The sequence below is a fragment of the Schistocerca serialis genome, chromosome 12 (assembly GCF_023864345.2).
Source record: "Schistocerca serialis cubense isolate TAMUIC-IGC-003099 chromosome 12, iqSchSeri2.2, whole genome shotgun sequence".
NCBI lineage: Eukaryota > Metazoa > Arthropoda > Insecta > Orthoptera > Acrididae > Schistocerca > Schistocerca serialis.
In genome coordinates, this window is record NC_064649.1 from 36,726,934 (window position 1) to 36,740,036 (window position 13,103).

The 13,103-nt window shown below is 41.1% G+C and overlaps 1 protein-coding gene across 1 annotated transcript in view; it reads left to right on the forward strand.

The window, feature by feature from the left end:
* LOC126428401 (ectopic P granules protein 5 homolog) overlaps positions 1-13,103 on the forward strand; it is a 359,767-nt gene that overhangs the window by 65,363 nt on the left and 281,301 nt on the right. The window contains exon 9 of the mRNA XM_050090322.1: positions 5,327-5,521. Coding sequence (XP_049946279.1) covers positions 5,327-5,521 — 195 coding nt within the window. The remainder of the gene's footprint in view (positions 1-5,326; positions 5,522-13,103) is intronic.

Sequence of the window (13,103 nt, forward strand, 5' to 3'; positions counted from 1 at the left end):
TCCTAGTAGATGAAACTGTGCCAGGCAGCTCATCATTACTGTGCTCGAACATGACTAGATTATAGCCCCTCAGTTCCTAGTCATGCACACCAAATATAAGGGGTGATCAAAAAGTTTCTGTTTGAATATGTTGCTGCAGTGTATATGCAACATAACTTGACTCTGAAGCAGGGTCTAGGCACATGTAAGCAAGTGGTCGGTGTGGCATTAGTGTCTTTCCGATGTGCGTGTGATAAATGCAGTAATGTAGACTGTGGCAACATTATTACCAAATGTGTCCAAACAGGACCAATGTGCTGTTATTCTTTTCATGGTTGGCAAAGGATAAACACCAGTACAGATCCAATGGAGAATGAAGAATGCGTATGGGGCAACACGTCTATTGAAAAGCACTGTTATGGAATGGGGTTCCAAGATCCATGCAACAATGGATGCTGCTGCTTCTTGGTAATGCACGTCCCCATATCGCTGCAACTATTGCTAGGCAGAAGTTTTGCCAACTCGATTGGTTGAGACTTGAGTACCCACCGTATAGTCCTCATCTCTTCCCGTGTGATTATTACTCCTCTGGTCCCTTAAAAGAGTCCTTGAATGGTCGATGATTGCTATCAGACAAGGATGTGCAGCTGGCGGCTACGGACTTCTTCATGAAGCAGGAGACTGTGTTTCACCAAACCACTGCATTTAACCTGGTGCATTGGTAGGATGGCTGCCTCAATACTCACAGCCATTTTGCCTGATCGGTATATCGACTCTCGACTGTATGTCCATTGAATGGAAGCTTTTTGATCGCCTCTTATATAAATTACATTCAAGTTATCCTGTATCCTCTTACAATCACTCAGAAATGGAACTTCCCTGTGTACTATAGCATCATCAGCAAACAGTCATACATAGCTAGCCGCACTGTCCGTTAGATCGTTTTATGTATATAAAAAACAAGTGCAGTCCTGGCACACTTCCTTGGTGCACTTCTGACAATACTCTAGTTTCCAATGAACACTTGCCATCCAGGACACTGTACCAGGTTCTATTACTTAAAGTCTTGGAGCCACTGACATGTCAGAGAATCTATTTCATATGCTCAGGCCATAGTCTGAAGTGTCGTACTGTGTCAAACACTTCCCAGATGTCTAGGAATTTAGGATCTGCCTGTCATCCTCCATTCATGGTTCACAGGATATCATGGAAGAAAAGTTTTGGTTTTGGACAAGTGATGCTTTCTCAATCAGCATTGATTTGTGGATATAAGCTTTCCTCCCCCAAGGAAATTTATTATGTTTGAATTTAGCATATGCTCAAGAACTCTGCAGTAATGTTACCTAGGATCAGAGTTTTCTAGGATTCTCTGCAAAATGTTTCCGTAATACGTGACAGTGGAAGTTGTTGTATGTTTCACACACCAATTGTTTTATAGTTGCACAAATTTCTGTCAACTGCTGCTTGTTGACATTTTTGTTGACATTTTGACATTATTGTGTGAACCAAGAGTGTGCAACAATCTCAGTCATCTCAGCATTTTCTTAATGCCCTTTTTAAATCAAATTGCATTTTTTCTGTCTTTAATACACTTACTCGGCATGTATGAGATGTGATCAAAAAGTATTGAGAATTTTTTATTTTTGCAAGCTTTACCCTTCTGATTCTCAAATTTTTTAATCTTGTTGATACAGATGTTCCTAATGTTGCATTTTCACCTATTTTGAATATTTAATTTATTGTTGACAGTCAAAAAGATTGAGCATGTTTCTGAGTGCTAGGAGCATTTTTACTGTGGAGAAAGATGGATCAAAGAATTTTCATTAAGTTTTGATTCATATATGGAATAAAGTGCAGCACCACATTTGAAATTTTGACTGTGGCTTTTGGCAAATCGCTGTGAATAAGGCAAGAGTTTGTGAGAGGTGTAAACTTTCCCAACAGGGTCGAGAAGACATTGAAGATGACAACTGCCATGGGTATCCAGCACATCAGTTAGCGACAAAAATGTGGAGGAAGTAAAGAAAGTGGTTCTGTAAAATAGCCGAATCACCATCAGAGATGATTCTGATGACAATGGAATATCCTTTGGCTTATGCCAACCGTTTTTTTGGATTTTTGGGCATGAAACTGTAGTAGCAAAGTTTGTTCCAAAATTCTTGAATTTTGACCAAAAATGACATCACGTAGACATTACTCAGGAATTGCTGAATGAAGTCAGCAATGATCCAGAACTTCTAAAGAAGGTTGTAACAGGTGACAAAACTGGGTACACAGCTATGACGTCGTTCCAATGGAAATGGACAAGTTCGATTATTTGTGAAGATTTTTCTCCCTGTTTTCTTTGAGTACATTGGGGTAGTGCATCATGTTTTCCTGCCTTGTGGTCGTACAGTCAGTAAGGTGTGTTCCATTTGTGTGAAGTAATCCAAAGAAAATTACCAGAATTGTGGCAAAACTACACATGGAAATTGCATCAAATAATGTTCCTGCTCACAGCTCAATGCTCTTTCATGATTTTTTGGCAAAAAACAAAACTATTAACATTGCCTCATTCACCATATTCTCCAGACGTGACCCCCGTGACTTCTTTCTGTTCCCGAGGCTGAAAAGAACCGTGAAAGGACATTGTTTTGCCATCATTGATGAGATAAAAACTGAATCACTGAAGGAGCTGAACACCATAATGAAAAGTTAGTTCCAGAAGTGTTTCCAAGACTTGAAAAAGTGCTGGCATGAGTGTATTGTATCAGAAGGGGATCACTTCGAGGGGGAAAGTCTTGATAATGAATAAATGAAATTCCCATTACTTTTTGATCACACCTCATACTACTCCAGAGTTTGTTTACCATCAGTTTAAACTTTGCCCATAAGTACTCCATATTATTTTATTGGAATTAAATGATAACACACTGTAATCATTTATACCAGGCTGTTATAGCATGATCACGAGTGGGCAAGAGTGCACAAACAGAAGAGACTTGGTCAGTCAGGTGACTGGACTGTACTGCATGTGAATCCTACTGCACCACCTGACACCAGCAGCAAAATAATCCATGATGGAGGAAGCAAGGGGAACATAAAAAGCAGACTGGCACAGGCAAAGATGGCATTCCTGCCAAGAGAAGACTGCTAAGCCTTAAATGGAGAAGGAGATTTCAGAGTGTGTCTGTTTAGAGCACAGCATTTTATGGTTGTGAATCATATACAGTGCAAAAACTGGAATGGAAGAGAACTGAAGCATTTGAGGTGTGGTGCTACAGAAGAATGTTGAAAATTAGGCGGACTGATAAGGTAAGTAATGAGGTGGTTCTCCGCAGAATCATTGCAGAGAAAAGGATACGGAGACACTGATGATAAGAAGGGAGATGATGATATGACATCTGCTACAATGTCAGGGAATAATGTCTAGAGGGAGCTGTAGAGGGCAAAAACTGTAGAGGCAGACAGAGATTGGAATACATCCAGCAAATAATTGAGGACATAGGTTGCAAGTCCTACTCTGAGATGAAGAGGTTAGTGCAGAGGAGGAATTTGTGGTAGGCTACGTCAAACCAGTCAAAGGACTGGTGACAAAAATGTATGTGAGAGAGGGGGAGGGAAGAGCGGCACCTAGTGGAGAACCTGTACAAGCTATAGCTGCTGAAGAGTGACATGTGGAGTACTCAGGGACAACAGTGCCTCACAGAGCAGCATTGGAACTGCCTGACTTATATGATACCCTATGTCTCAACAACCTTTAGTATACTGTTTGACACGTTTGATAATATTAGGTCGGTGTGTAAGTTCATAACATATAGGTTTGTTTATCAATCGTCATTTTTTATTTGTAGTTAACTGATGCTATTGGCATTTACATACTGTCATTTCATCATTTGGAGATAGTGAGTGGAGCTGTGGACGCTACAAAATGGAGTGCGAAGTGGAGAAATTGGAAAATTTCTGACATATTCTTACATTTGAGTTCAACAGAGGGGTGACAGCAGCGGAGGCAGCCAGAAACATTTGCACCATGTGTGGGGATACTGCCATTGGACAGAACATGGAGAGAAAATGGTTTTCTCATTTTAAGGAGGATCGTTTTAACGTTAGTGATTCGCCACATTCAGGAAGACCTTCAGGGTTTAATGAAGATTGTTTAAAAGACATAATTCACAATGATCCATGTCATTGTACTTGAGAACTGGCAGATGGGGAAGATTCAAAAATTAGGTGCATACGTACCACATGCTCTACGCCAAAGACACAAAAATCAGCAGGTGGTCGTATGTGCATCTCTGCTTGCTTGTCAGCAGTTGGTTTGCGAACAACACCGACTGTTGTTATCCTGTATTGTTTCTGGTGATGAGAAATGGTGTCTTTATGCTAACGTAAGGAAAAGAAAGGAATTGCCGAATCAAAAAAAAACAATAATTCCCCGTACGAAGACGTGGGTGTATCAACGTAAGTTAACGTCACGCATATGGCAGAACAGTGACAGTGTGATGTACTATGAATGGCTTCCCTGAGGTGTAACGATCACTGCTGACATTTATTGTCAACAACTGCAACGTCTTGCTGATGTAATATGAGAACAACGACCAGAAGATTGCGAGAAATGATGTTACTTGACGATAATGCCTGCCTGCATTCTGCCAGACATTTGGGAGGATGACGGTTCAATCCGGCGTCCGGCCATCCTGATTTAGGTTTTCCGTGATTTCCTTAAATCGCTCCAGGCAAATGCTGGGATGGTTCCTTTGAAAGGGCACGGCCGACTTCCTTCCCTAATCCGATGAGACCGATGACCTCACTGTCTGGTCTCCTTCCCCAAACAAACCAACCCAAACCCATTCTGCCAGACTGAGAAAAAACGCTGTATGGCAGTTGGGTTGGGAAGTCATTCTGCATCGACCTTATTCACCTGACTTTTGCATGTGCGCCTTACTCATCTAACCTTTCCTGCTCTCTACGAAACAGCCATGACGGAACTTCCTTTCTGGACGAAAATGCATTCCGAACACGGCTCGACAAGTTCTTCGCCTCAAAACCACGTGATTTCTATGGTCGTGGAACTGAAATGTTACTGAAACATTGGCAGACTGTTGTAAACAGTGGAGGGGAATATATTATTGACGTCTGAATTCTCTGTTACTGGTATCTGTTGCATTTATTTAAGTTAGGGAAAAATACTATGAACTTAGGTATCAACCCAATATTACACTGTCCAGACAACGAACGTGGCATTATCAATTAAAATTTGTGCAGTAGTCTGATCTGAAAGAATTCTGTGGCACTGCTATCGTTTTTAGCCGTCTCGCACCTGCCATGTTGAGGTTGCAGTGCAGTGTGGCTACTGGGTGTGCAGGGACCTGTACGACCCCAGCCTGGTGACGGAGCAGCACGTGCTGCGGCTCTTCGCCTTCTGCACAGTGCTGGTGAGGCTGCTGCGCACCGGCCTCGCCACCTACAGCTCGCCACGCTACCGCCAGTTCGGCCGCCGCCTGGGCCGCCTCATCCGGCACACCGTGCAGTACGTCTCGGACCAGTGGCAGAGCCTCAGGTACTGCAGCAGACCAGCCAGCCACACTGCATCGCCTGTTTGCTTATTTTTATGTTACCCATATTACTACCACATGTACCCCTTAGCAGAGAGGTTGAATGTCATCACAGGGTGTATACACCCTGGGGCAGTTGGGAAATCTGGGAAAAGCAAGGGAACTTTTTCAGCCGGGAAAAACCCTGGAATGCAGACACAACAAAAAGACTGCTAAACAAGTAGGCTTTGGGCTGAAAGGCCTTCTTCAGAATTAGATATACACACACTTTCACACAAATGCAGCTCACACACTTGACCACTGCCTCTGGCCACCGAGGCCAGATTGCGAGCTACAGCACAGGGTGGGAGAAGCAATCTGGATGGTGAGGCTAAGGAGAACACTGGGCGGGTGGATGGTAAATTGCTGCATATGGGAGCATACACGGACAAGGTGGGGACAAATCACAGAAAATACCTGCTGCTTGTAATTTGTTATTTAATGAATTAAGTACATTTTCACTGTAGGTGTAAATAGCCTTATCGATATTAGAACCCTTCAGAAATCCAAACTGTGTTCTTGATAATATGTTATTTGTGGTCAGATGGTTGAGAAGCTGCCTGTACATTACTTTTTCTAAAATTTTTAAGAATGCTGGCAAAAGTGAAATCGGTCTGTAGTTTGATGGTATCTCTTTATCCACTTTCTTGAATAGAGGCTTAGCATCTGCATATTTTAGCAAGTCAGGAAATGTCCCAGTCATAATTGACTGGTTCCATCCAGCACATTTGGGAGGACGACGGTTCAATCCCGTCTCCGGCCATCCTGATTTAGGTTTTCCGTGATTTCCCTAAATCGCTTCAGGCAAATGCCGGGATGGTTCCTTTGAAAGGGCACGGCCGATTTCCTTCCCCATCCTTCCCTTACCCGAGCTTGCGCTCCGTCTCTAATGACCTCGTTGTCGACGGGACGTTAAACACTAATCTCCTCCTCCTCCATCCAACATATACATAAAGTGTGAAGAAGAGCAGATAGAAGAGGTTGACAGTCTTAAATTCCTGGGATTACAACTTGATAATAAATTCAGTTGGGAGGAGCACACTACAGAACTGCAGAAACGCCTTAACAAATCTGTATTTGCAATTCGAGTGTTAGCTGACATAGACGACATAAAAATGAAAAAGCTTGCATACTTTGCCTAATTTCATTCCATAATGTCATATGGTATAATATTTTGGGGTAACTCTTCAAGTCAAACATAAGTTTTCAGAGTCCAAAAGCGTGTAATACGTATTATTTGTGGAGTAAATTCACGGACGTCATGTAGAAACCTCTTCAAAGAACTGGGTATATTAACTGCTGCCTCTCAGTATATTTACTCCTTAATGAAATTTGTCCTAAATAATATATCTCTTTTTCCAACAAACAGCTCAGTTCATACATACAATACCAGGAACAAAAATGATCTGCGCAAGGACTTAAAAGCACTTACTTTAGTTCAAAAAGGGGTCCACTACTCAGGAACACTCATCTTCAATAATTTGCCAGCAAACATAAAAAATTTAGTTACAAATAAATATCAGTTTAAAAGGAGCCTGAAAGACTTACTAGTGGCCAACTCCTTCTACTCCATTGACGAATTTTTTAATAGAAACAAATGATGTACTGTATATATTCATACTATTAGTTATGTTATTTCAGCTTAAAAAAAAAAAATAAAAAAAAGAAATTGACGTGTTTCACATCCACGAGGAGCTCCTCAGCACGGATCTATGGAACGAAAACTAATCTAATCTAATCTAATCTAATCAGGGTAGAGCAGCTAAGAGTAGTCAGGAGGCTAGACGGAGGGTGGGAGGGGGATGGGGGGCAGCGGAGGAGGAGAGAAGTAAAAAGACTGTGAGTGTGTTGGTGGAATATGGAGCTGTGTAGTGTTTGAGTGGGAACAGGGAAGGGGATAAATGGGCAAAGAACAATGAGTAATGAAGGTGGAGGCCAGCTGGGTTATGGGAACGTAGGGTATATTGGAAGGAGTGTTCCCTCTTGCACAATTCAGAGACACTGGTGTCGGTAGGAAGTATCAGGATGGCACACACTATGAAGCTGAAATGATGAATGTTGTCCTGGTTATCATGCACAGCAACTGCGTGGTCCAGATGTTTCTTGGTCACAATTTGTCATTATTCCATCCCTGTCTTCCATTGTATCAAAACCCCCGGAATTTTGTAGAATTTTAGTCAGTGCAATTTCTATAATTTTGATTGGTAAGAACTAGTACTCTAACAAAGAATTTTACTTTCAGGCCAGTACTGCAGTAATAAAACATAAACGAGAAAATAACACTAAATTAGTACTGTAATTGGAAAGAAGTGCCATGTACAACAACAAAACACAGGGTGCAAAGCGACTGATGACAGCGAAGTGGGTCAAAAGCTTTAAGACAAAGACTATGCAATACTTCATAACAACAAGCTACTTTTGATGAGCATCACATCTCAACTGTTTACATTTTTAGCAGTTCACAGAAAAATACTGTGAATGGTGTTTTGAGAAGCATTACTTTCAAAATAAATTTCCCTTTACAGAAGATCATTTATGTTATGTGTGATGAATTTCTTAAATCGCAGAGTGTTTGACTCTCATTCAGAACTAATTCTTTGAGGACCAGCCTCATAGAAAAATTTCAGGCCCAGACGACCTGCCATTTATGCAATTATTTTCAAATTTTACTGCGACATTTATGTTTGATGTACCTTGAAGGTTAACACATGCTAAAAAACACCAATATTATGTGTGAAACCTTAGCCCCTCTTGTAGCTGCACTGTTGTTGTTGTTGTTGTTGTTGTTATGGTCTTCAGTCCAGAGACTGGTTTGATGCAGCTCTCCTTGCTACTCTACCCTGTGCAAGCTTCTTCATCTTGCAGTACCTACTGCAACCTACATCCTTCTGAATCTGCTTAATGTATTCATCTCTTGGTCTCCCTCTATGATTTTTACCCTCCACGCTGTCCTCCAATACTAAATTGTTGATCCCTTGATGCCTCAGAACATGTACTAGCAACTGATCCCTTCTTCTAGTCAAGTTGTGCCACAAACTCCTCTTCTCCCCAATTAAATTCAATACCTCATCATTAGTTATGTGATCTAACCATCTAATCTTCAGCATTCTTCTGTAGCACCACATATTGGAAGCTTTTATTCTCTTCTTCTCTAAACTATTTTTCGTCCATGTTTCACTTCCATACATGGCTACACTCCACACAAATACTTTCGGAAACAACTTCCTGACATTTAAATCTATACTCGATGTTAACAAATTTCTCTTCTTCGGAAATGCTTTCCTTGCCGTTGCCAGTCTCCATTATATATCCTCTCTACTAAGACCATCATCAGTTATTTTGCTCCCCAAATAGCAGAATTCATTTACTACTTTAAGTGCCTCATTTCCTAATCTAATTCCCTCAGCATCACCTGATTTAATTCAACTACATTCCATTATCCTTGTTTTGCTTTTGTTGATGTTCATATTATATCCTCCTTTCAAGACACTGTCCATTCCGTTGAACTGCTCTACCAGGTCCTTTGCTGTCTCTGACAGTATTACAATGTCATCGGTGAACTTCAAAGTTTTTATTTCTTCTCCATGGATTTTAATTCCTATTCCAAATTTTTCTTTTGTTTCCTTTACTGCTTGCTCAATATACAGATTGAATAACATCTAGGATAGGCTACAACCCTGTCTCACTCCTTTTCCAACCACTGCTTCGCTTTCGTGCCCCTTGACTCTTATAACTGCTATCTGGTTTCTGTACAAATAGTAAATAGCCTTTCGCTCCCTGTATTTTACCCCTGCCGCTTTCAGAATTTGAAAGAGAGTATTCCAGTCAACATTGTCAAAAGCTTTCTCTAAGTCTACAAATACTAGAAATGTCGGCTTGCCTTTCCTTAATCTATCTTCTAAGATAAATCGTAGGGTCAGTATTGCCTCACGTGTTCCAATTCCAATATTTCTATAGGAATCCAAACTGATCTTCCTCGATGTTGGCTTCTGCCAGTTCTTCCATTCGTCTGTAAAGATTTCGCGTTAGTATTTTGTAGCCGTGACTTCTTAAACTGATATTCTTCAGTTGAAACTTCCAGGCTGAGAGGCCGTGGTCGATGTATAAAATTTCCACCTGATGTTTCATCTCCATCTGAAGGAGACATCTTCTGAGGTCGTCCGGCTACTGCCACTGAGGCTCCAGGTACTCTCGCATTTATAGAGCGCATAGAGGGCACCAACATTCGTCACGTGATGCCAATGGTATGCCTACCTTTGGAAGGCGGCGTCATTCTTGGTTAAGAGTAATTAATTGTCATTCTGCTGGCGCAACGTTGACATCCATATTTTGTCCAACTTTAAAACTTCCTCTTTTCTATTAAAATTATTGTGGTGTTTGTGAATCTCTATTGCTTCTCCATACATGCACGCATGATAGTGGGATGTTTGTGCTAGAACGCTTGTCTCATTAAATTTAATTTCGTGGTTCCCATCTCGAATAACATGCTCAGCTACGGCCGATTTTTTTGATGTGTCCTTAGTGACAGTTTCTTTTATGTTTGGCTAAGTGGGTGTTTACACTTCTTTTCATTGTTCCAATATATACTTGTCCACAACTGCATGGAATTTTGTATACTCCAGTTGTTGCTAGGGGGTGTTAGGCGTTTTTTGCAGTTCTTAAACATTCCTTAATCTTCTTGGTGGGTCTGAAGATTGTTTCGATCCCATACCTGGCCAGAACTTTCCTGATACGGTCCGTGACTTTATTAATGAACGATTGGAAAACTTTTCCAGTAGGTGACTGTTGTTGCTCATGACTTCTGGCTTCTTTTCTTCTTTGACGGAGGGCTTGAACAATTTCCTTGCTGGTATATCCATTTTTCATGAAGGCTGACCATAAGTGATTTAATTCATCTTGCAAGTAAGCCAGCTCGCAGGTTTTGTTGGCTCTGTCCACCAAGGTTTTCATGACACCTCTTTTTTGCCTAGGATGATGGTTTGATACCTTGTGGAGGTATCGATCCATGTGAGTGTTCTTTCTATATACCTTGTGGCCCAGCGTCCCATCCACACGTTTAATTACCAACACAGCCAGGAAATTGAGTTGACCGTTGCTCTCTTTCTCCATCGTAAAATGTGTCTTCGAGTTAATACTATTCAGATGCACCAAGAAGACATCCAGCTCTTCTTCTGTCATCAACATAGCAGTACTATTTAGCTGTTTTTTTACTGGCAGTCTACGGTGCTCGCAGTTTGAAGATCTCCATAAATAAATTGGTATCAGCTGAGCTGAGAGGGCTTCCCATCGTCACCCCGTCAGTCTGTTCGGAAAACTCGTTGTACTGGAAATAAGTTGTCGTCAGGCAGTGTTTAAATAAAGCCACTATGTCAGTCGGAAAAATATCTCCTGTATATGAAATAGCTTCATTTACAGGTACCATGGTAAACAATGACACTACATCAAAGCTCACAAGAATATCACTTGGGCTGACGTTAATCTCCCTCAGTTTTTCAATAAAATGCACAGAGTTTTTAATGTAACTGTCCGTTCTGCCAATGTATGGTTGCTGCAATCAGGCTAGATATCTGGCCACCTCTTGTGTTGGACATTCTATAGCACTCTCAATTGGTCTCATCGGGACCTGTGGTTTATGTACCATTGGGAGTCCATATAGTTTGGGTGGATAAGCTTCCGTTTTCAGAGTTGTTTTTTATCATCCGAGGAAAGAGAAGTTTGTTTTACTAGTTGATTGGTATTTCTCAAAATTTTGGTTGTAGAATCCTTGTGAAGCTTTTATATGTAGTGGAATCCAAAAGGTCACTAATCTTCTTGTGATAATCTTCGGTGTTCAGCAAAACCGTAGCATTTCCTTTATCAGCTGCAAGTACAATAATGCTCTTATCTGCATTCATCTCCCTCAGTGCCCTCCTTTCCGCTCGAGTCAAATTGCTGGTAGGTGGTTTTGCTTGGCGTAATATTCTGACTGTTTCAGTCCTGATTTCATCTGCGGAATTCGATGGTAACAAATGGATTCCTGCCTCCACATTCGCTATAATGTCCTCCGTAGGAACCTTTAGTGGCGTGACTGCAAAGTTGCCTCCTTTCGATAGAACTGAATGTTCCTCTTTTGTTAGTTCTCTCCCAGACATGTTAACCATAGTTCAAGAGTTGCCAGCGACTGATGTTTCGCTTCTACCTTTCCATAGGCCATCGAATTTCCTCTTCTGCATATTAGTTGCCATTTCTTCACTGAGCTCCATGGTCCTAAACGTTAGACAGTCCGCCTTATTCCAGTCATAACACTACATTATGTTGCTGATATATAAATGGAGATATAACAGCTTACTGTTAGTTGCTACTAGTTCTCACTGCGTCTGGTGAATTCATTCCCGTAACATTGCTAGTTCCATGCGGTTGTAAATACAGTTCGCTTGCGCCAAGTGAAACATTCTCCTCGCCTTCAGAAACTTTGGCAGTGTCGTGGTGTCCCGGCAGCGTAGCAGGACAGTAAGTGTACACAGTCGCTGTGCCTTCTTCATGCGCTGTCCCTCCAATCGCCGAACCAAAACTGACATTTCCTTCCTGTAGAGGCATTTAATCATACAATGTAGGCTTTCACGGCCGGTGTTGTCTTCAGTTGAAACTACCAGGCTGAGAGGCCGTGGTCGATGTATAAAATTTCCACCTAACGTTTCATCTCCATCTGCCGGAGACATCTTCTGAGGTCTTCTGGCTACTGGGCAGTAGCTACAGTGATATCTGGGAAAATGTAAAACTTTGTGACCACATTCAGATGCATGAAAGTTAAATTTGTACGTTCTGTTGTGTGACTTGTATAAATCAAAAAGCTGCAGAAGTTCAGTACGAGTCTGGCTTATAATGTGTGGTATATTTTTATTTAAAACAGAGCACTGTATCTGCTTTCCTGGTGTTTGTGCTTACTGTTTTCTCTGCAACAGGTGAATGATTACTGGCATGGTAAATGCAATGATCGACCTCGAAATAATGCGTGGCAAGAATTGTTCAGTGAACCATTTCTTGAAATTGACAGTGTTCATTTCCGAATGTTGCTTATTTTTTTACATGTACATACAAGTTTACTGTCAGGAATAAAACCAGAAGAAGAACCAGCAAGCAGAATAATTATCTGAGAACCTATTCCTATGGGAACTTTAAAAGAGCTAGTACAGTCATTTATTTTCCAGGAAGTATTCGTGGAATGATTCTGACTTGCCCATGTTTCATCAAGGTGATACATCGTGCATCTTTATAAGGGATATGGTTCATGCAGTAGCTATGTGACCTCTTTCAATTAAAAACTCTCTATTTAACATATTTGAAACCAATGTCTTTTAAAATAATTTGCATTGACGAAGTGCTAGCTCTGAACCCAATTTTGTCTTACATAATTGTAACAGATTTTTATGATGTCGGGTGTTCACCACTTATATACATTTCAAACATGGAATGCTTTAAAATATCATTGTCAAAACCATCCATTTATGTTACAGGTTTCGATGCTTTCTGGGTGATATGATACCCTACTGTCCTGATGTTTCTACAGCT